The sequence below is a fragment of the Buteo buteo genome, chromosome 13, assembly GCF_964188355.1.
Source record: "Buteo buteo chromosome 13, bButBut1.hap1.1, whole genome shotgun sequence".
NCBI classification, from domain to species: domain Eukaryota; kingdom Metazoa; phylum Chordata; class Aves; order Accipitriformes; family Accipitridae; genus Buteo; species Buteo buteo.
In genome coordinates this window covers 33052514-33077691 of record NC_134183.1, presented here as the reverse complement: position 1 = coordinate 33077691, position 25178 = coordinate 33052514, and the positions used below count along the sequence as shown (strand labels likewise).

The 25178-nt window shown below is 39.8% G+C and overlaps 1 protein-coding gene across 1 annotated transcript in view; it reads right to left on the bottom strand.

Moving 5' to 3' along the window:
* KLF13 (KLF transcription factor 13) overlaps positions 1 to 24857 on the bottom strand; it is a 36792-nt gene extending 11935 nt beyond the window's left edge. The window contains exon 1 of the mRNA XM_075045455.1: positions 23871 to 24857. Within this exon, the coding sequence (XP_074901556.1) occupies positions 23871 to 24411 (541 nt within the window). The 5' untranslated portion in view covers positions 24412 to 24857. The remainder of the gene's footprint in view (positions 1 to 23870) is intronic.
* Positions 24858 to 25178: the final 321 nt, after the last annotated feature.

Below are 25178 nucleotides of genomic sequence, written 5' to 3'. Positions count from 1 at the left end.
TAACTAGAACAACTCAAATAGCAAATGACGAACACACATTCAGATACTATAATGATAATGGCTACAATGCCAGAGAAGTAGTGCAAAATTCCTCCCCCAGCCTTAACCACAGTCAGGTCCACCCAAGAACCAAAATAACTGATTTGGTATGTTCCATGCAGCTATCTGGTCCTTCTTAAACATATTACCACTCACTTTCACCATAATAGAAACAATTTAAAAAAAAAAAAAAAAAAGTTTTATAAGGTATATTCTAGGCCTTTATTTCAAACTTGTTCAATAACAATGTCTTAAATCTCTTTTTATAATAATTTTAGCTACTTTACTGTATTCTTATCAGCCACATTTCCTTCTCCTTTGTCAAGACAGAATCATTCTGGCCTTTTTAGGCTTTTTTTTTTCCCCCAGGACACTTTGTCACATACTCTTTCTGTTGCCTAAAATATGCATTCCATGGCTTTACTGAATCCCTTTTCAAATTGGGATGCCCAAGCTGAACTGCTCTGTCTGTGTGAGTATCTAGAACTTAGCACTTCTAAAATACCCATGTTTCTTACCCTGTGTTTTTGCACAGTGAATTAAGAACCTGAAATTTGAACCTGTTATCTTTACCAAGTCATCTTCTGCCTACCATGTTAACTCCTGTTTGACTCCTGTTTAGTTCTCACTTTGTCTCTGGTGAAGTGCATCACTGTGTGTTCAGTACATTAACCTAAGGCTAGTTCCTGACCACTTCACACAACCAATGAGTAAGTAGCTGAAATTTATGTTCCAGGATCTGGAAAATAAATCTTACAGCAAATTGGCTTTAAAGTGAAATGGCCATAAATTTAATAAAAAGAAATATTGCTACATCCTTTGCTAAGATTTTGCATGAAAGAGCAAAATAAAGGCTACAGCTATGTGGATAACTTATTTTCTGCTCAACTGAAAAAATGAAAAAAACTTTGAACTCCAGAAGAACTCAGCAAACCAAAAAGCCCACAGTAATTTTATTTTTGGTTGACCAAAATGTTTTACTTCTTTTGGGATGTTTTTTGTAACACTATTTTTAATTCCTTTAGCTTTGGGGACAATTTTCAACACAATGACTATGTTTATCTGAAATGAATTAATGAAACACACTATCCCAACCTTTCTGAAATAAAAAAAAAAATCAGCCTAAGCTATTTGCTGAGTTTAACTGACATATAGTTCTGTTCTTCATAAAAGACTACTTGTCAGTGAACAACTGTTTGCCAAAAATAGTATCGTTTCTATAGTTCTCACTAATAAAGAAATGCAAAGTTATTAATATTCTTCATTAACATTTCTTGGCAGCTTTTCCTCCATGAAGATTAACTGTCCGACATTTTTATTAGGTGACTAACTGGAGATCTGTTCTTCTAAGGGAACAATTTCATTTGTGTTTTCAACTTCCACTGGACTCCCCATGTTTATAAGCACAAGGGATTTTCAAAGACAGCCAACAAGGGAAGGCTAACCAGCCAACTGCAAGGAGCATGAAAGTCTATCCTCCCCTTCACAGAGAAATCTTGCAATAGATTTTAGGTCCATGCTGAGGATGTGACTGAAAACATGCCCTCTAGCATTGCAGTGTGGCCCAGGGAGTCTTAGGCGATTCCCTACAGCATCTTAAGTACAAGATACTTATTTTCCAATGTTATGCTAAGCTGCTTTGGTTTCCTAGTATGTTTGTCCTCCCGAGTCATTTTGCAAACTGTTGGTAAGGGATGCAGCCCTTCAAAATGCTGTGTCTGTTTTGAGATGTCCCTTCAAAAAATACAAAGATGCACTACCGGCATGGCAAAGAAGCAACCAACCCAAAGTCCATGCTAGAAAGACCAAGAATATTTTCCAAACATGTATTTTTATGATCTTCTCTGGACTGACATAGAGTGTTACAGTTCCATGCATACATAGTGAATCATATTTGGTTTTCTTCTCTCTAGCTACATTTACATTGTAGTCTCTCTGTCTCTTTCTTTGCTAGAGAGTACTGCAAAAATTAGGTAATCCTGCTGGGCAATTGAGAAATTAAATTCTTTCCCATCAATCAAAGACCATTAAAGAGTCACAAAAAACTCTTCAGGAATTCCCCAGTTTAAAATTCACATCTCTGTACACCTGAGCACTGAGAGTCTGATGCTACTTGTTTTACTGCACCCTTTTACGAAGACACATAATACTTTTCATTGCTAATGCTAGGCTTTCTCCTGTGCAGTTTGTTACTTCCTGGTTTCTGAGGAGTTCACACTTTATCTATTCTCTCTTCCTTACACAACCCCTCCCTGTCTTGTATGCTCCTTCCTCTTTTGAAACTACAAAAACCCAGTTGCACTGTGCCAGGGGCTTGTGAAGCTCTGAAGTCAATTACACAGACTATATCAAAACTAGTACTGTGTAAACATAGTTACATTTGTGTGTGTTAAATTTGTTAAAGAGTTTTTCTCTTGAAACACAATCAATCAGATACAAAATCACTATGGTGAGTTTAGCCTTCAAGTTTTCTTCCTTTTATGATGAGGTCTAGATACATAGACACAAATCTTTCAAATACATTCTCTCTATCAGAAGTAACAGAACTATTTAAAGCTAGTTTAGCAAAGAGGCTGAATCAGCTGAATAAAGCATTGAACCAAATATGATTTTATAACTTTCTGAATAATTAATTAACCTAGTCATTCTTCTAACCAAGGGTCACAGGCTATCTGCAACTACTAGCAAAATGGAGTTCATTTAGAAAAGAGAGATGAAGGCATCTTTGTCTTTGCTGTCCTCCCCAGCTTCTCATCATAAAACTGCTAGTAGCCATGACAAGAAGGTAAAGAAACAATATTCTTGTTGGTATCTAAAGCACTGAAATTTAGCAAACAAGCTCTAAATAATGTCTTTCTACAGATATGGCTGAGATTCCATGAAAGTATTTGATGTGTCATACCCAATTGTCTCCTTTCTTTTCTTTGTAAGTTATTTCTAACAGTAAGACACAGGTGATGCCTTTGAATATACTAATCATCTGTCAAACAGCAAGGTTGTATGTCAGCATTGTTTACTTATTTGAAAAATACATATTACGTGAACTTTTCCACACATCCACCACAGCATGCTGCATGATGGGGTTTCACAGCAAGGCTACCTCTGCTCCAGGCCAGTCTTCCTTACCTAAAACTCCAAACTGTTTCTTTCACATATAGTGAGGTTATATTCTTGCCTCTCCAAGCAGCTAATGATTGTATAATCCACATACATCTTCATTTGCTTTGTGCCTAAGCTTGTAGAGAAGACTCTCATTTTTAAAAGTTATTAATGTATTGCTTGCTTTAGTCAGAGCTGCGTTGTGTTTGAGGTTGTAGATAAGGTTAGTTGCAAACTAGAGAGGAAATAGATGGTGGTAGAGTATGGTGTCAGACAAGTGTCACCATTGCAGTCATCTTTTTTCTCACTAGTCTGAAAAGTGGCATAGTTAAAAGGAATGGGAGAGTAACAGAGAAGAGCAAAAGAGACAATAGGAAAGGGCTTGCAGGTGAAATTCTGCAGCCTTACAGTGAAGTCAGCCCATGTGGTTGCAAAGTGTGCCCCTGGCCACTTCTAAAACTATAAATCATAGCAGTCTCAATGAAAACTCTCCTGGAGCAAAGACTGTAAGTTTAAACTAGGAACTCAGTATCACTTGTACCATTTATATGGTGTCTTTAGTATGCATTGATTAGCTGCTCTAAGTGCCACTTGGCTTCACAGCTCTTACTGGAGAGATGAAAGGAAGGAGGAATCCTCTCTAGCCTAGGTAAGTGGACAAAACTAGCTTCCACGTCTTCCATTTCCTAACCCTACGTAGAGCTGTATGTTGTACACTTTGAAGGCCAGGATGCCTCACTAAGCTGGACATTGGGTGTCGTATTTTCCTCTTCATTTTTTGAGATGTTCCTAGCAAAGTCTTTCCAGGGCAGTTACTGATCATGTACAAATGAAGTAAGAGCAATTCTTTTTGGATGTAAATTTGCTCATTAATACTTCGGGTATTCAGGTTAGTCATGTCAGGTAAGAGAGAGATGCATATGTATGTTTTCCCCTCACAGAAGTATAATGAGCATGAAAGATGTTCCCCATGCCTCAGAGGGCAGATAAAGTTTTCTTTTGATGGCTAGAAAAAACAATGCACAACTTCGTGGTAGCAAGTGCATTACTGCTATATCTTCTAGCTGGCCTTGTCAAAATCTATACACATAGTATTTCTCTTGACTCTTTTATGTTGTATTTGCCATAGTCTTGCTATGTGACTGCACTGATAGCGTGTACACTTTAAATGCACTATCAGTACAGCAATACCTCTTAGTCTGTAAAATTGTGAGTAATTAAAACTTCAGCTACCTCTTACAAAGGCAGGATCCATCAGCCAGAAAATGGTAATGTTACATGATTATGTGAGATGGTGTTTACAAGGCATGCAATTTCAAAGATAAGGTATAAATCTCCTTACAGTTCTATATGGATTTATCATTGTTATCTAATGCTGCTTTTTTGTTGATTGTCTTAACTCTAAAGCTTAATGTTCACCATTTCACTCTTTCCCAAAAGTTCTGATGCACAACCAAAATGGAGACCTCCCATCTAGGAGAAGAGGAACATCTGAGCCATTAGGATACCCATGAGGTCAGAAATTCATCCTACCGAGCCGGGACAACTCCCATGTCTAGGTGAGTGTGCAGACTAGAATGGACCCTGTCTGCTCCACAGGAGTAACTTCTATCGATCATGCTTCCATTAAGTGCAATGCCTTTGTTTACATGGACTTTTGCCACATCCTATTATAAAAGCAGCATTTTTTCCCTCTGCTGCTGGAATCTGAGTAAACAATACTCTTTTACTGAGTACCAATGACAGGCCTAACTCTTGAAAAAGGAAAGGCAACAGCCTCAGTGTCAAAGAGCTTATGTTCTAAAATAATGCAAACTAAATGTTGAGGTTTCTGTCAAAGTTAAGCACCTGAAATTGCAGTATGTAATTTCTGTTTGGTAAGCCTAAAATTCTTACTGGGTCTCCTTATCTCTGAGGCATTAAATCCTAGACTAGTGCTCAGGAAAACAGCTGAAATGCCACTAATTTAAAAGAGCAGCAACTTCCACTTGATTTTGTCTCTCCTGTGGCTTGTTCCAAGGATGGAGATCAATAGCTGACCTTTTGACTTTGCACTTAAATGCAAGATAATTAAATTGTGTTATGCTGAAATGATGAAGTAATGAATTCTGAGGAGAGGAAGATGTGTCTTAGCTATGTGTCATTTCCAAATCACACTGAAGTATCAGACTCTTTGCAAAGAGGGGGGCTCTGGGGCTTAGTACAGCAGCCCTTTACTGTATTTTTCTAATTTGTTCTACTCAGATCTATGAATGCAAGAAAGGAGGATGATTATTAAAATCTCTATTGTGAATAGAAAATAAATGAAAAAACACTGTAAATAGAGGCTCTAAACACATCTGGGTATTACTGAATGACTAAACTAAAAGATGAGGGAATTTTTTCCTTTTCCATTGGTCAATTATACTTTTTAATAAATATACTTCAAAAGAATACTGGGGTTGCAAAACCAAAACCTGTAAGTGCTAATCAGCAAATCTGACTTATTGCATCACCCCAGGAAAGGAATTTCAGCCTAGAATTCTTGTCTTGAGCCAAAAACTTGTTTAAGGGGCTTTCTTCATTCCTTATGCACAAAGGTTGTGTCTTCAGCATAGGTCAGAGTAGTCTGGCCTCTTATAACAGAGTCTAACATCAATGAAGGTATGTGGGATTTGTTCTTCTTTTTCTGTCATGTTGACAAGCCAATTTAAACCTTTTAAAGTGATGAGGGACTAGCAGAGGGCTCTCCAAATGTATATAATAATAAACACAGCGTTTTTATCAAATTAGTCCAGTTAAAACTTGAAAAGGAAAGTAATAATATGGACCTTGATAAATATATATGTTGGACTGAGATCTTGTTTAGTCATTTGCAGTCTCGTGTTACTTCTGTTCTAGCGTGCTAGCATGCTGATTTGTTGTCTGCTACAAGATGATGATTTCAGCTGTACCACTCACCCTCTGTTAGAGCAAATAAGGTGATTAATGAAAATGTTATGCAGACAGCAACCAAAGCCAAGAAAGAAAACTCCCCAGACTTGATTCTCCCTCCTCCAGGAGGGAAAAAAATCTTACCCATAGCTGACACAACTGAATCGAATGCATCTACAGGGAATGGGTAATTAAGGTACCAACAGAAACACAAGGTTTCCATTACAAACTGCTGTCTGGATCTTTCCTGTGCTACCTCAGAATTGCTCACTCCATTACCCAGCCCACTCTGCAAACTCAAAACAGCTCCAGATCAGACATCTGACTGTTAGCAGCTCCATGGGACCTCTAAAGAGTATTACACTTGTTAGCATCCTGTCTTTCTCCAGTCCACTCTTACAGTGGGAAGAAAGATTACATGCTCACTATAGGACACTTCCCCCTCTTCCAATCTGTGCTACCTCTTCTTGAAACCTCGGATTATGTCCCAACAGAGCTGACAGGCTAACTGTCAAGCCATTCACTCTCGATGATGTGGTCTTTATACAGAGAAATTATACGTGTAGCAGAATTAACCAGTAGGTAGTCATAGGTCAAATGGCAGGAACAAAAAATACAATATAGTGACTTCTAAATGTTTTAACTGCTTCTTTGGAGAGTCTCTTGCAAATGTACCTCCACAGATAACTGTCCTCCTTTTTTGATCAATGTGATGACCTATCTTTCTTCAGCCTGCAGTGTGGGACACAGGTTATTCCTTATTCTTCTAATAGCCCAAGGGTCTTCTTCCTCTACCTGAAAATGCTGTTATCTAGTCTGTGTTGGAAAATTCTAATTAGCTTACTTAGATGGTCTTAAGCTTTAATTTATCTGAGTTCTGACCACTGTGGGAGGGAGGAACTTAAAAGTTAGATCAAACCTAAAAACTAGAACCTGAAGAAGCTTGTATTGCAAGAATATTTGAAATCAAACTGAAACATCACAAACCATCCCTGTTTGTACAGTGAACACGGAAACAATCTCTGTAGTGGTTTAGACTGCTTTCAATGAAAGTCCACCTCACAAATAATTTCTGGGGTGGCTTTCATAAAAATTTGCACGGTAATGTTCCTGATCTCTGGTATGACAATTGAAATGTTTTAAGTAGGAGAGCAATTAAATAGGTAATTACAAATTATATTCATCTGGTGTGAATTGTGGGTCAATTTATGCTTTAATTGTGAAACTGGCTCCATGAGCATTACCCAGCACTTGTGTGAATAACTGCAAAGAAGGAATGATATGACCCCATGAATCAGTCTTTTCTCTGTTGACATATCAATGATTTTTTTATTATTCTATTCTACTAAAAACAGAAAAGTGCTTGTAAAAGCAAAGCCTATCAAATTAATGAAAGGTTGTCCTGCTATGCAGAATAACAGACTAAAGGATTATTCATCTAAACTGAAACCTGTGCTTTATTTATCTGAATTCTGGAAGATGTCGAATGTCATCTGCCTCCAACTGAAGTCCACATACTTTGGCATGAATAGACATTGCTGTTAAGTTATGACATTTTATGTGCACAGCATCTCCCAGGATTTGGGGACAGGATGAGATTTCATTTAGCTAGAAGCCAAGCAAACAGAAGTTAGTAAAGTTGTCTTTGGCTGTAACTGTGAAATGTCTCTTTGTGAACTTTTGAACTGTTTAATCAACAACCTCACAGTAACACAGCATGCATGAAACATGGGACTTCACCATTTGTAAGTAGAGCTAAAGCTGTAAAGCTGAGTGAAAAATCTGAGACTGAGAGTTTATTCCAACTGTATGGAGGAGAGAGGGAGTGGGAATTTCCTTTTATCTTTATTCTCATTTTGAATGGCTTGTTGTGCCAGAGAACAAGGTGGTGCTGAAGTAGTTTATGAGCAGCATCAGCCAATGCCCATATGGAGCATCCAGCTTCAGGGAACAGGCAGCTCTGGAAAGTAGTTTTATGGACTGATAATCAAACAGTAAGTTTGTTGCTTGACACCAGGCAGCTACCATTCAAGGTATGCATAAACCTGTTGCATACGCTTCAGAAAATCTTCTGCCCAGATTTTAAAGTCACACTTCCTGTTTAAACCAGGATTCAGGTTTTTGTTTTTAATAAAGGAATCAGATTCTATGATAACAGTTGTACTCATATTCTAATGTGCTCACTTTTAAAGCAGGTCAGCTTTTTAGAAAAGACAATATTTGCAGGTCAACATTCAACTCTTGCTAGTCTCATTTATATGTTCTGTTCTGACAATAGCTTCCCTGTTTATTTTGCATCTCCCCATCCAGCAGTCTCCTTCAACCACAGCTGTACAAAAAGAAAGAGCAAGCACCAGTTACCTGCTCCTTTCTAGTTTCAGCTTGTTTTTCAGTCTTTTTTCTTTAAAACTACAAATGTGTGTAAGCACACACACATCGAGGCCTCATTCTCATATATAAGCAGAAAATAAATAAGAGAAGGTTTTATCACTGATTAGGTTGTCTCTTAATTTTGGTTGTCTTAACGTTTTAATCACTGGAGTGAACCTGTAGGGATGTACACCTAGTTTTTCTGAAAAATCAGGCTCCTATCCAATGTCTCAAGCTGTTTCTGAAAGCACGTGTTACCACCTTGGCCATATTCTATACAAAATAGAAATAAATGGTTATTAATGAGATGTTGCAATGAGATTGCCTTAGCATTCCTCCTTAGATAAGACTTGCCAAGCAACTTCTTTCTAAGCCTGCAAGACTACAAGCATCAACAAGTCACATGAAGTGGGGTACATCATGTGAGAGAAGACAGGCTGTTTCATTAGACTGCAACAGAGGAGCATGACTGCTAGAGCACCATTTCTCTGAGCACTAACACCCACAGTATAACACACCCTAGGTGCAGTTCAGCTCCCGCGATCTCTCCATGTTTTATGATCATTTTGTAGGACAGCTGGTTGCAGCATCACCAGGGAGACTAGCCTCACCAGCTGTGTCTGACACGTGGGGTCATGGCGTAGGAGAGAGGCCATGGTGAGTGCTGGAAATGAATGAATGATGTGGCTGTGGAGGAGTACAAGTCAGGAGCTAATTATCTAAGTATGACTCTGGATGTTAAACATAACTGAAAAGCTAAGATCTTAAGTAGAAAATGGACATATTTCAAAGACAGCTTTGTCAAGGACAGCTTGGTACATATAACTTTGAAAACATTTCTCTCTTACTTTTGAAGCAACTATCTCATCATGTACTCACAGAAATCAACTGGATTCCTTTTTTCAAAAGGAAGTACTATTTTAAATACTTTCCTTTTTCAAATTAGTATTGAAAGGAATGTCTTTACTAGTTTGAAATTTACCAAATTATACATATATACAAGCATGGCCTCTTTACCAGCTATAACTCTTTTCCCTTGCATGCCACACCCATGTCTTCATTGCTTGCCTTTACAGAGCAGAGCAGCGTTAAAATCAGTTATGTGTCACTACAGAATGTGGTTTATACATATGAATCATGCTAGAAGGGCTGCCCAGCTGCCACTGTTTTCTCTGTAAGCACTTTAAAAGCCTCTTGACATGGAAACCATTTTATTATGTGAGTGATTCCTTAGCAGAGATTCTGAATTCTACAGGTCATACATAAGTAAAAATGCAGTTGCTATAGACAAGTTGCAGTAGAAAGATCCCTATTACTGGCCAAATCATAAATTACTAGTGCCTCAGGCACATTTATTCATGCTCTGCTACACTTCTTCGTTTAAGAAGTGAGCAGATCTACTTCATAATAGGCCTGCTCTTTGGGGTGAGGAGAGGAAACCTGCTGGCCTTTCTGGCTTTTTGAGATGGTACACCTGTTCCTTGCGTATGCAGGAAAATTAGTTGACTACACCTTGCATGCCCAGAAGCAGAGGGGCTAATGAAATACTCTGCAAAATACAGGATTTTACTGTGGCTTAAGATTTTTTCAGGAGAAGGTTCCTGTGATGGAAAAGTTCTGTGAAATAGAATAGGAAATGCACATTATTTTAAACTATTATTGTGAAATTCTAAAAGATATCCCTGCAAGTTGGCAGGCTAGCTCCAAAACCCTATGCAGAGGACATTAATTTTTACTTTGAAAAAGATCACAGAAGTTCCCAGCTGTTCTTATTTCCATTTGGACTCTTGGTCAATCTAGTCCTAAATCTGGGAACTACAAAATGATTTGAACCTGACTTCCTGTCCATATTCCTAGCTCCTGCTAAGCACAACTCTGGCAGCCATGAGGGGTCTCTGGCTGGGATTCAGGAATTGCAGTACGCAGAGTTGCAAGGTTCATAAACTTGAGTAATCGGGTTTACAACACACTGACTGGAAATAAAAACAAAGAAAACAGGAATTTCAACTTCATGAGTTGTGTTGTATCCTGACTTAGCTTCAGGGGATTGAGATGATCCAACTATTGCTGTTGCAGCTTGACAGTGCCAAACAGGACAGTTTATTATTTCCACAAAAGATGTAATGCACAGAGTACTTTGACCTTGAATTTCAGCCAATTCTTTGAAACTTGTTTCTACTTTCTTTGAAAAGAAAAGTTTTTACAGCTCAAGTTTAGGATTGTTACCCTTTGTGAATAATGGACAAATAAGAGAAAATCTTAGTCTTAGGAAAAATGGTACATCATTAAACTGCATACAAACAGGTATGCATTAACCATTTTTTGCAGAAGATAAATAACCTCGCACTGTAAAGTTTTATACACAGTGCTGTCTGCATGCTCATAGATGCACATCTGTAAATCACCTTTTCAGCGTGACCCCTTGGTTCTATTACTCAAGGCTGTAAATGCTGTTAAGAGAATAAATTAGTCACTCTGGGTGAGGCAGCTAAGGCCTGTTCCCATGCCTTAATATAAGGGAGAAGGAACTGGACACAAGGAATGTCCACACAGAAACTAACACAGAATCTGGAAGGATTAGAGTTGATTATTCGCCAAGTACTGCTGTGTCAGTGGAGCTCTGTACAGATGGTAAGGAGCTGTAACTGCATTTTATAATCAGAAGAGTCGAACACAAGGTTGACTTAGGAACTTAGGACCGTTTATATATTTTAAAAAAATCAGATATTAGAAAACCCAAAGGTGGTCTGATTTCCCAGTGAAAAACAGTTGTGCAGTGGAAGTTACTGTTGTTCTTACTGTGTTTGTCCTTGAAACTATGACAAATGTACTCAAAAGTGTGCTAGCACAATCACTTCTTCATAAAGCGAATACCACAGAACTTGCAGAGCACCCATGAGAATGTTACAGCCTCTTTACAACTACTTAGTTGAGAAAATAGTTATGTGGTAACTTGGATTCCTTTGCAAATGAGTGGCGCTCAGTTCCTCCAAAGCATTCAAAGAAGAAAAAATATCAAGTGTATCAATCACATCAGTTCCTTGTCTTTCTGCAAGAAATTCATTTAAACATCTACGAAACTAATTTTCATGCTAACACCAGAAAAATGTAGCTTATATCAAATGAGTTTGAGTCTCTTGCAAACAACAGTGGTCATATCCAGTTTATGGTGTATATGTATAATACAGAAATGTAAGTGTACCTTGTATGTGTCCAAGGGTACACTATATAGAAGACCAGAGTTGGCTCATGGAAAGAAGGTTTAAGCAAACATATGCACAGAAGTTCAGCACAGGTGTCATTTGCTTTTCCAAAATAATTAGTCTGTAACTCATCCACAAGTGCTAACTTTAGCAGCACAAAGCAAAGTATTGATGATATGTCCTCAGAAAGTATAGCTGCTTTTCCAAGAATTTGTTACAAAAGCAAAGCACCAGCCAGATAGCATTCCCTCAGACCTTTTTTGTAACCTATTACATTCTTAGTGTCAAAAAATAAATTTTTGTCATTTTTGCCTTAGTGACAAAAAATAATCTAGTGACTTGTACATTCAAAAGGAAGTAGTCTATTGCATACAAAAATTGAATTATGTTCCTGTAAACAGTCTAGAAGAACACCAGTCAAGATAAGGCCAAAAGAAGAGAAGGATTGTTTCACTGAGAAGCTTGGTGTTAGGCTGAGAGGGGGGGAAAGTACTCAAATCCTTATTATTATCCTGTCAAGCATAGTGAAAGAGCTGAACTATGACTTTTCTTTTTTATGTTCCAGAGCCCTAAAACTTCAAGGAATTAACAGCAGCCTATTAAACAATCTCAATTTAAACGATGGGGAAGAAAAAAGGAAGTATCAAGTGAAAGATGTAGGTTTAAAATACTGTATCATTACAGAGATGATTTTGGTTTCATAAGGTCAATGATATTGTTTTCTCCAGAGTTGGCACTGCTCAAAAAAATCACATGCAGAAATGCAGAGAAAACAGGTGAGTTCTATATGGCTTTTCACCAGTAAGCAAGGTTAGCAAAAAAGTCTCTAAAAATGAAAAGCCCTTCAACATCTAGGATCTTGTGGTATGAGTCAGGTGAGAGTCTACACTTGGAGAGAAAATATATGTTTGCTTAGTCCACACTGCTTACCAGGAACATTGGTCAATTCCATGTACTGAATTAGGGTAAGAAACAGAATGACAAAATATTCTGTTCTTTTTCGTTTGTTTTTTTTTAAAAAAAACCACCCCTTTGGGGACTGCCTGAAACTTTGCTCACAAGGTGCTGGTGCTGAACATCTGTACTTTGACAAGCAGTATTTAAAACCTGTTTCTCATTACAGCTTTGTCTCTCCATTATATAATGAGACCTTCACAAATTATCACCTTAGAGAGTACAAGGTATCTGACAATCATGTTCCTAAACACATTTCATCTGTATGTTTCCCAGTTGTAGAAGTCTGGGACAAGGTTCATCGTAAAGCATTTGTGCCAGCTGTTGTACAGTATTTGTCTACTTGAGCGAGCACAGCAAAGATGACATTGTAACCTGCCCAACCATCTCATTTTCTGAAAGCTACCAATGAGACTTGTTGACTGAAATAGCTCCCCAGAAGTTAGACTTCTACATTTAAACTCCAAGCTCCAACAGATGCTGGCTTAAATCATAGCTGATCTGGTCAATGAGATGGTGCCATTAATGATACCATCCCACAGACTGGAAGGAGATGCCAACACAACAAAACTCACTCAAGCTGGAAGGAAGACATAGAAAAACGGTGAAAGGGTCTTTCAGCATGGATAATTACCCTGATCTTGTGTGATATCTGAACTCACTGGCAGATGAGATGTTAAGAAAGCTGTGGAATATAACCATAGTAGAATGAATTGTGAGTACCATTGTGTTCCCACAACATCCAGCTATGTTCCCACTAGTATATCTGTGCTTCTACAGGTCTTTCAAAAGTCATCATATCAGGATTACAGAGGAGTTGTGATACATGTGTACAGTTTCCTTTAACAGTATTAAACAGATTTTTATGGTGTAAGTATCACAATTCTCGTCAGTTGTTCTCTGGGCTTAAGAATTTGCAGATTATGTGGGATCTATACCATAGATGAAGCTGACCAGAAAGTAATGGGTCTGAATGTCGTAGATAGATGCCAAACCTCTAAAATACCTTCAGTAGCATGTTAAAACTCACTGTTATGAATTGAGACATTTTTCCTCTTAAAGTTACTGTTTCAGGCCCTCTGCAAACTCTGGCAGCTATCATACCTGTCTGCCATTTGAAAACTTATCTTTTCAACAGCATCAGCTATTCTGCAGAGCAGGTAAGAGCTGGAGGCAGTGGGGAGAGGGAGAATCCTCCCTCCAGGCAGCATGTCCCAATGCTGAGTTAATCTACCTAGCTGCAACAGCCCTATTCCACCTTCAAAGCCTCACCAGCACATGAAGGAGGGACAGAATCAGAGTTAGGGTTTACCGTAAGTGATCTTTAACAGTGTGCAAAAACGTTTTTATGTATATTATCAATGCAATGCTTACTATATGTGCAGGTGGTGGTTTCTTTCCAAACGAAACTCAAAATTCTGTGCTTAAAAAAAAAAATCTGTGCTTCCTTATTAGGATTTTTTTTGTTAAGAAACAGGGTAGGTGATTAGCTAGAGATAGTCATACCTCTCATATCATATAGCTTGAAGTGAAACTGATTCTATTAAATCCATGCCATAGCATCTATTAAACTCATGGTATAGAGTTACTTTGTCCCATGACCAAATTCTACATCTTTTCAGATGTTTGTTGAAAAAATGAGCTTTTTAATCCATTTCTTACAGGTGTATTAATGCTAATAATACTGTGTAGGGGCATCTACAAATTCCAAAGCATTTGCTTTTCTGGTTGCTCATAATTTTGGTCATATATTTCTATTTAAGCTAGAATTTGGTGCACATGTTGCCAATCTGAAAAAGACTAGTTCTAAAACATTAGTGAGAAGAATTCAGTTGTTTCCAAGAATGATGAAAGTTGGGGGAAATGGAAGGTGCAAATACTGTACATCTCTGTGGAAAGGGGAAAAAAATGTATCAATGAGAATCCTGGCAGATATGTAATCCTTTGGGGTATCTAAGAAATTCAGTTTTGTTTTGGACATGTTCTGAGAATTTAAAGAACATACTTTGCAAGTACACCCTGGATTTATTATACAATACGACTAGCCATCTGCCAACATTCTATTCGCATTGCTTGTATGGACATATATACACCAAATGAAAAATTTCCATTGACTTAGAGGGGCTTTCAGTGCTCTGTTAAGAGTTTCACATCCATGCATAAGAAAGCTGCATACAATTCACATTAGTTTTGGAAAATATATCAATTGCCAGAACAATCAAAAACTGCCAAGGCAATCATGTATTAATGCTAGCCTGCAATCCTTCTGCTGACATTTAAAAGAAATTGCAAATTTAAATTCAGTAAGCCCCTACAATATATAACAGGAATTAGCCTGTGGTTCAGTGAGAATTTAGGAGCATCCCTGTTCATATTTGTTATAGCAGGATCCTAAACTACCAGATTAAGAATGCAGGAAAGCTCCAAATACACTGTGAGGCTTCGCAAGAACCTATAAAGCCCCAGTCTAGTACCTAAATTTGTACCAATGTCATTTCTTTATTTACACCCAAATTGCAAAACAATATTTCTCGGATCTATTAACAAACAGCTCACCATTTCAGCAAAATTTTGCAGGAAACGATGGACTAGGCTGTCATCTTCTAACCTTTCTCAGCTGTCTCCATTGTTATGTTCCTGTAGTGGAAATACTGACAGCTGTTTAGTTTAAAAAGCTCAATACGTCCTTTTTGGCTGCTGTACCTCAGCTGGCCTTACTCTGGAACTAAGTGGCTAGCATTTCTGCCTCTCTCCTTGACCAGTCTTAAAAGCTACTGTTGAAGGCAGTAAAGGCTACATAACCAGCATACCTGTTCTGCTTGTGCATTTGCTGTCCAGGGATACTCTAGCTGGCCACAGGACCAAAGCAGACAGAAAGCTGCAAAATATGTAACAGCAACACAATGCTCTCTCACATGAATTTTTCAGGTGCCTTTATTCCAAAACCTCATATAACTGAATAATAGAGAGCAGTCTGGTAGAAATATAGTGTGCAATAAATCTAAGATAGCTTATTGATCCATTGACTGCAATGTCAACAGATACCCAGTCACAAATATTTTGCCTATAATTCCTGAGAGCACTACAAAATTGCTGTAACTGATTACAGAAAACCTTTTCCTTGCACTAGAGGTCATTTCAGGATATGCTTAGTTTAATACCATTTGACTTGTGCCAAGTTCCTGGTTAGTAAATGCTTTTTATGTTAGGGCTGCAAAAAAGCTTCTGAGGTCATTTTTCTACCAGTAACTACAATGATGGCACCCTGAACTTTTAAAAACTTATCTTTTATATTAAGCGGAGGCCCTGTAAGATCTGCTGAATCTGCAAGACCTGAAAAATACAGGATATGTGTGTCTGACTTCAGTGCCTGCACTTAAATAACCCGCATTGTCTAACTATTGTTAAACTGAACACAGCAAGATAATGATCTCACTGCCCATTCGAATCTACCTAATAAAAGCTAAGTGGGTAACAAAGAAAAAAAATATACCTATAGAAATTCTACAGAAAGGACCCTTCAAAGGTTGTCCTGCATTGAAAGAGCAGAGTCCATCAGCAATGACTTCCAAACAGCTGATCCAAGATTGGAAGGGGGCAGAGGGGAAGTTGGAACATGCTTAACTTATCAAACAGAACTAGAAACCACATGTCCAATATAAACAAGTTCCAGGTTTCTGCTCTTCAATGTGCCATAACCATGTTCAGCCAGAGAATAACACAATGCAACAGTTGTATTTTAAATGGTTAAAGGTGCCTTCTTTTCAGATGAAATCCAATTGTGAGTTTGTTTCATAAAGAACTCCAGTTTAGCAAAAGATTTGTTGTTTATGCACAACTCATGTCACATACAAATACCTTCCAGTGTCCTGCAAAGAAGTATGTACTACTGCAGAAAAATCTTCTACAGATCATCCAGAACACTTTTTCCATAAGGCTATGATTAATTTCTAATACAAACACAGCTATCAATTGCAATCATCTATTCATTAAAAAGATTGTTTGCTGGTTTACTCCAGACTATCTGTAAGACTTCGGTCTTGCTACTGAGAAGGGAAGTGCTGCTACTGGTGTCTGAGATGCGGAAGACAATCCATCCTCACCACTTCCAATATTAATAGATCTCATTACGCTGGATCTGAGTACCACCTCCATGCTAAAAGGAAGATGGTTTGGGGGAAGAGAATTCTGTGAAGTTTCTGATTTTCCACTAGATACCCAAAGTTTTCACCCGGTAGAAAAGGCAGTCCCTGAACACTGTATTTTGTGAATGATGTTGACTGCAACAGCCGTAGTGTAGTTGGGATATTTTTTGTTAACCATGCTCTGCTCGACTACAGTAAGATCACAGGTTGCCCAGGATGGCAACTCACTGCCTGAGCTAGATTTGTCTCAGTAACTGTCTTGGTCTCAGCAAAATGTGATTTCCAAAGAATTGTGGAAGTCACAAATTGATTCATTTTCTTTCTGTACATTTTCTCCCCCTGGTTTATTGAGCATGTTTCAGTGCAACACAGCACAACCATGTATGTCCCCTCAGATTCAAAGCAATGCCCATTTGTCTTTTAAACAGATTGTCATCTTCCTCTTCCCTTTTCACTCAGCAAAAGCAAAGAGAGGAAAAGTGGGGGAAATTATGGAGAAAGAGTATTTAGCTATGCTGATTATACCTGTTTCAAAGACAATGGTGAAAAGGGAAAAAGAAGACAGAGTGTTTTTTGTAGTACACCCTCTCTCCATCACACTTATGGCAATGATAAGTACGGCTTTGCTTTAAAGGCTTTTTAGCTACAATACCTAAACTCTATTAATTGTTATCAGAAGCTTTACTCCTGTGACTTCTGCAGGAGTAATTAATATCACCATAAAGACTGGGGAGAAAAAGGAGGGAAGGGAAGCCTTTCACAGAAAAACCTGTGTAACGATCAGAAGATTTAGTTCTCTCTAGTAGCTAATACTACTCAGGTGTGTAGTAAATACAGTTGTCAGCCAGCTGGATTCTCCATGCAACCAATCTAACCCTAACTCTTTTGCAGCTGAATTAACTGAATCCTATTATTCAATCCTGAACCAGTCAGTTAAAAGGAGTGAGTAGGAGTAGTTCTGCCTTTCTTCCTGACTTCAGCTCCTTTTGGAAAATATAAGTTCTAAAACTTGCTTACTCTTTTAAGAAATTATGTCCTGTGCTTACTTCAAAGATTTTAACATTAGGCTACTTATAGCATATATACTGCCTATTTGTTACCTTCAATGAACATAGACTGTTTGATCCAGGCTTAGGATCAATACCTTTAACTAATAATGTTATTGTTTGGAATTGCATGTAAGGGTGGGGACTAGGCAGGACTGTAAATGAAGTTGGTTTATGTTTTCAATTGAATCCTTTTTTTTTTAATGTGTTGAAATCTTCTTAGAGGAAGTAAGAAAGGAGTTGCAGAGCTCTTTCAAAGCAACAAAAACAATGCTTTGCAGTTTTGTATTGTTTTTAAAAATACAGGCTTATTAAAAGACACTTAAGACCATCAGTTTTTAGAAAAATGCAGGAGCAGACTGCTGAACTATTTAACACTGAGAAAGAATGCTTATGGCTTAGGCTGAAAAGACAACTGTTTCATGAGGCTGGCATTTGAAGCTGTCCTGAAGCTAAGAATCGTCTCAAAGAAAAACTTTAGAGAAGATTTTGATGCACTCAGCAAAGAGAGGAGGTGGAAGGTAGTAGAAGAGCATTGTGCGATACAACAGCCTAGAGGCACCCTGGAGCTTTTTGATAATCTGGGTGTATGCTAATGTTGGTGAGTTAGGCATGCAGAGCCAGCTAGCTGTTTCTAACTTTTAACACAAGAATTCAAAACCACTAGGCCTAGCCACTAAAACTGAAACTGCTGAGCAATGTGCAGAGGGCTGAATTCAGTTAAGTCTGTACTCTTGCCTGTGGGAGATTAGGCGGATTGTGGAAAGGCCTTTCCAGTTTCCTCTGGCATCCTGTTCAGAGGGACTGCAGTTTCCCATTCAGTCCTGACACCTAGAGCAGCCCAACTGGCAGCTCAGAGGATGGATTGAACCAGTGGTACCCCCTCATTTCATCCTGCTCTACACAAGAGCAGTCTGCAACCCTATTTTCCTCTGCTCTCTTGAGTGGCACAGGAGGCATTAGATTAAGTTTCTCCTCTTGTAATCTTCTCCTGCAAAAGCTTGGGTCTTCACAAATGCTCCTTGCCACACGCATGCATATATATACCCCTTCTAGAGTCACTGTGTGCCTACAGGTAAGCTAAAGGAAACAAAGCCAAGTCTAGTCCATGTTTTTTAGCTAACCGGCTAAGTTTTTGGTAATTGCCAGGTGCTAAAATGGAAGATAAAACTTTATTTCACCGATACGTGAACTTGCTTCTCCTTACATTGTTTAATCAGTTTCTTCACATGCTCACAGGCAGCATCTCAATTCAGACCAACTTCAAAGATGTCATGTTTTACTGCTGTGTTTTGAATTAATGTAGTTGGAGCAAATCAGACATACTAGAACTGAAAGTGAAAACCAACCTCCTGTTTAAAATGTATCATCCGTACTTTATATAAAAGCCTCTACCAACCTAATACTACTCCAGTTTGTCCAGCCTAATTGCTATGCTGTTGTCACACTTGTCACAGTGAGGTCTGATTGCTTTGTTTCTCAGATCGTTTTCAAATACCAAATACATTATGAATTTCTCTGCCTTCACATACCCCAGTTACAAAGTAATCAGAAAAATTTTGCTTAAGGAAACAAGATATAATAATTGGGGGGGAAAAAGGTACATAAGTTAAAAACTAACTTTTTTCATATGGGTTCATTAGTGTTGTCCTCAAAAATGTGATTACAGAGATTTTATGTAAAGAAATGGAAATTTCTTTACAAGTGAATGGAAATTATTCAGTCTTTTCTACCTATTTCAATTCGGTTAATTTTCATGAGTAAGGGTTAGACTAAAAAGAACAACAGATACCAAGTAACGTCCTCCATAACCACAAGGTTAAGCAGGCTGAATACATAGCTACACAAGCTCACTCTGCCAGCCAGAGACCAACAAAGGTCTTCACCACTCTCTCTTGGATGAGTCCTAACATGACATCTATAAGCAAGGATAATATAATTAGGATGGCCTTCTCTTCTTCTTGAGCCCCATCAGCCATACAAAAGTCAGCTAGTTTAGCAGTAGTACAGAGGGGCCACTATTAAGCTACCTGGCCCCCAAGTTTGTTTCACTGCAAGACTCTATCTTAGTAAGACTCCAGACTTGAGACTGGTGCCCACATCTCTTTAGCTTATGCTAATTTGTGCAAGCACATTTAGTTCTGATGATTGAAAAGCTGTTTCTGTGTTACAATGTACTGCTTGGTGAATAGAACTAGTAAGTTTAGAAGGACGTTTCAATGCCATTAAATGAAGGTTTATGTTATGCTTTCTCTGCATTCATGATGGCATGCCAATGAAGATGGCTAAGAGCTTGAGAGGTCACAGTGATTTGGTGGAAGGGGTGCAACACATAGGATTCTTGTGGTCCCTGCCCAAAATCCAGTTTTTCTCTACATATGAATACATAGTATCATGCAATAAGTTGGGGCTCTTCTACAGCCTCTTGGAACATAGCAGTCCTGGACAATGCTTTATGAGGTTGTAGCCTGTAGATGGCTATTGGGCTCTGCACTGTCTCCCTCTCCCCACTGGTGTACCAAAAGAGACAAACTGGTTTCCAGCGATTCCAGAGAATTTCCAAACCTTCTTACTGACCCAGTGCTGAAAACCTGCTTAGAGGAAGGAGAACTTTGTCATGTAAATGGTTTATCTGATTTTCTGAAAGTCCTTTGTGTTTAGGAATTTTCTCAGGAGTGGAGAGGATTTTTAAAACTGGTGTGCCAGTGAAATTTTTCTATAAATGAAATCAATATAACTTGGCATAAACAGGGTGCTGCATCTGTGCATCACAACACAGCTTCTGAGGTCCACAGGAACCTCAGTGGAAAAGAATTCAGACTTGACATCTACCCACCGACACTAAATATAACCTTCTGGTAAACATGAAAACTTCAAGGGCTTTGTGGCTGATGATCATGTTGAACTCCAAGACATCCAGTGAGAGAGTAGGGTGGAAAACATAAACATAGGAAGAAATGTAGGGGGAGGGAAGGGTCTGAAAGCTGGTGGAGAGAACAGCAAAGATTTTGGTGACTAATGTTTTCTGCCTGGTTCAAGTGTTTGTCGATTCAATAAAGATGAAGCATTCACAAGGCTGAGATGATAGCTTAACTGCTAGTGTACCAAACACAAGAAACTATGGATTGCTCTAGCACATTTTTTCTAACAGAGAACTTCATACTAAAACACTGCACTCAGAAAACGGGCCTAAGGACAAAAGGCAGATGTTGCTTCCTTGGCTGTTCCATTTGTTTCTTCTGCTTTAAATAGGATAATTAGCATCCTCTGCACTATGGTTTTTGCTTTGGACATTTGAGCACTGAAATCTGGATTATAACTATCAGAAGGATTTCACACAGGGCACCAAACAGCTGGAAAATAGTACCAGCTTTCAGTCCCTACCAATGTGGGCTAGATTTGACCTGAAAGTACTTGGAAGGCTCTATATCTCTTTGCCACACCATAAGCTCAACAATCTAATCTATCCTTCCTCCAAGCATGGAGAGCAAAGCCTTTAGTTTCTGAGCACAGTAGCAGACAAGGACAAGCAAGTTTCTAAAGCAGGTCATAAACTGCACTATTCAAATATCTCTAGCACTATCATCGCTATCTTCTAGCCTGCAGTATTATTCTTAGCCTTCAGTTCTCCCCTAAATACCAGCTCGTCTAGTCATACAGCACATGGAAGAAATTCCACTCCGTAGCAGAAGGTTTTGGTTGTTTCTTAGTAAACAGGTTGGGGAGTTACTGGGGTAGCTGTTTAAAGCACCTTGCACGTGTAGTTGGAGTACTTTCACCACTGCTTGGTGTGGTGGCTAGCCATCACCCTATCCATTTGACAGATGGGCTGACTGAAGTGTATGTGTTACTTAACTAGTTCAGGACCACTGGAGAGCAGAGGAGACCCAAACCCCTTGTTCTAAAACAGTAAAACCCATTATGAGTTTTGTAAAAACAAACATTCGCCCATTTGCCAATCCTCGAAGTCATTGCCTGTTCTGTTAGCTTAACTCCTAATGCCATATAAACTTTTTTCAAGCCTGTCACAATTTCTTTTAAAGAAAGAAAAAAATTCAAACACCTTAGAAAACATTCTGCAAGAGGAGTAAGAGGTATTTAAGCCTGTTTAAAACTCAGTCTAGAGACAGACCTGGTGCCAGTGAGGAGGGAAATTTGGCAGCTTTGTTTAAAGCTTCCCACACAGACACTGGAGACAAGAAAACAAAGAAGCTGTAGTCCCCGAGGGTCCTGCCACTCCCAGGGCAAAACCAGTCCCTTCCCTGCTTTTCCTCTAGCTCTCACAGACACGCACACGCTCTTCTCTCACTGCCATTAGCTACAGCAATAACCAATTAAGCCCTACAGACCTGGAAAAAATACAGGAAATGAAGAGTTAAAAAAGGGAAAAGAAAAAAAACCGGAGAACTTGGAGGCAAGCCAGCGTCCCCGAATGACTCGGCTCAGCCGGCAGCCCGAAGCGACACTCCCCAACGGCTCTGCCCTCCCTCTCTTCTCCCGCAGGATGGGCACGGCCCAGCCCTGCTCTCTTTATCAGGGACAGGAGTTCCTCTTCTTGGTCTCTAGTTGGTTTGGGAGCCCAGAAACATTGATAAATTTATCTTTCACTTTTAGGACAACGGCAAATACCAGAAATAAAAAAGCAAAAGAACTGAAAATTAATGGAGACTATTCCCTGCAAACCAAGCGGAAGCACCTTTTCTGCATAACTCACAAGGAGGCAAAAAGCAGTTACACAGTGCAAAGCAGGGCAAGCTGCCTGGGGTGCCAGGAACACACTGTTCCTTTGGCTGTGCGGCACAGGGAATTGTCCATCTGTATGCTGAAACTTGATGGGGCTTTCTTCTCTCCCGCGGAAAGCAAAACATACCCTCAATTTAGAAGGGCTCTTGCTTTATCTCAGGAAGGCAGCAGGAAAAGCTGAAGGCATGCTTAAGAGGTATGGCCCGTGTGGGTGAGGCTGCCACCTCTGAGCTAAAACTTTGAGAGTCATTAAGTCATGTTTAGTTCTGAGGATCTTTTTTCTTAATGCTCTTTATAAATGAACTGACCATAGACCTTAGTAAACTAATATGTTGTCTGAAATTACTCAGTGGAACAGCTTGCACAAGCCTCCTCTAGTTGGTGTGGTGCCTTGCCATATGCACTATGATCAGTGCCTTCAGCAGAGATCAGTCTCCTCAATTTTTGGTGCTCCCTGTCTGACTGGAAGCCTCCTGTTCCCCAGCACCAGGTAGAGAGGCATGAGGTCTGGCAAGTCATGGGGCCAGTTTCAAGACGGCCCTCCTAATACTTCCAGTGTATAACTTTCACAGCGCTTGCAAGCCTTCCACTTTTTCTACGTGTGTGTCTCATAAATTACAATAGCAACAAAAATGTGGTCAGATAAGTCTTCACCAAGAAGTAAACACTGAATACCAATCAGAACAAGTTAGTGTTTGCATTCAAATGTTTTTTTTGTTTTGGAATCGGTTTTACCCAGCTGCCAAAAGCTTTTTTGAGACTGTCCATGTCCCCCTCTCTCTACACTTAGATAAATGTCTCCTTGTGACTCATGTTCAGACTCTCATCTGCCTTCCTGCCTACTCTAGCTTTCACACAAGCATCTGCTAAAGAAAGAAACAGACACACAGTCATTCAGGTGCCTCTAGAACATTTAATTTTAAAATATCAAAAGTATTGATGCTTGCATGGGAAGCAATAAGCTGGTATAAATGTAGTGACAGCAGCATGGGGTAGGAAAAAGTAGATGGGGGAGGGCAAGAAGCATTGGAAAGGGAAGTAGAAGATGCACTGAACGAGAAGACTAGCAGCTAAAAATTACAGCTTGGTACAATCCACACAGATGACCCACAAGCCATTCCCTGTGAAATTAAGTAATACAAAAGGGCAACATTAGCTTTGAATCTATGCCCAGTAAGGGTTTATTCCCAGGGGGTGGGGGGGAGGGGTGGTGGTGTTGTTTGGTATTCCCCAGCTTGAGTTCTGAGAGGTAAAACCATAATGGTGGCCAAATACAAGTTTGTTTGGGTTTGGGTTTTCAACATTCATTTTAATTACCAAGCTGTAACAAATAAATCTCTGGCTGGATTATAACTAACCTGTGTGGGTCCTTAGATGAGCTTTAAGATGGGAAGATTTGCCATAAATTTTTTCACACCCCACATAGTGGCATTTGTGCTTTTTCTGGGGTGATCCAGGGTCAGTCCAGCTTCTCGTGCGTTTGTTCTTTTGTCTGGGGCTTGGCTCAGTTACTGCTGCCAGGCTAGTAGGTGTGGCTGCTCTTCCTCCTCCATGCTTACCAGCCGAAGACACACTTTCTTCCCCAAACTCCTTAGGAGCAATAGAAATGTGTAATTGTTCCGTGATGTCAAAGGTCTCTGTTTTTTCCATCCTTAGAGCAGGTGAGTTTGGGACATGCTGGTTCAGATCTGCTAAAATGCTAGCTACAACAAGTAATGATGATCCATTGTCTTTCCCGGTTTCTCTGACTTCCCGCTTATCTTCCCCATTTGATGAAGGAGGTATTGCCGCACCAGGTTGGGGATCAGGCTCCCCTTTGGGACTATGGATAATAGCACGACTGGACATAGAAACAAGGCACTCTGCTGCAAAATGATCCACACATGCTGCTGTTGCCATTTTTCATAAGCTTAAAAAGAAATTCAAACAGAAGAGGGGAAAAAATAAAAACACCACCACAACACTGCTCTTTCCCTTTTTAAAAAGATTATGCAAGCAGACTTTTCCCTCTCTTATTTCTTAGGATCTCTTTGTAGAAGTAAAGGCTGATTTTGCAGCCATCAAAACCACACTTTGTTCATGACGATCACACCCAGCTTGTCCCCAAATCAAAAAAGCGTTGGAAGTCCAATGGAAGAGAAAAAGAAGAGCAGCTAGATCCTGGCACTGGCAGCTTGTTGCTTGGAGTATGAATTAATGCTGTTTTTTCGAGAACGCAATAAAATAAAGATGCGGTTTCCCCTGCCCTTCCATTGCGTTGTGACAGTAGAATAAGCTTTCCCCGTTATCGCTCCTCGGAGTCGCCCGGACCCCTGCGGGGGCGTGGCCTGGGAAAACATCTGGGCCTGACGTCACCGCGAAGCCACATCCTGCGCCGATGAGGTTGGCGGCGCGCGAGCAGGGCTGTGCCCGCCAGCGCGGCCTGCGCGCGGGGCCGCAGTCCGCAAATGAAAGGAAGCGGCCGATTGGCTGGCGGGGGGCGGGGGCGTTCCCAATCGCCCGCCGCCGGAGCGTGTGGCACCCTCCGCCCCCGCCGTGTCCAGAGCCGCAGCGCGCAGAGCGGCGGGCGCGGACCCCTCCGCTGGCGGGAAAGCAGACGCAACCTCCCCCGGCAGCGGTCTCGGCGGCTGTGGGACCATTAATCGCCCAGCCCTTCCCACAGGCCG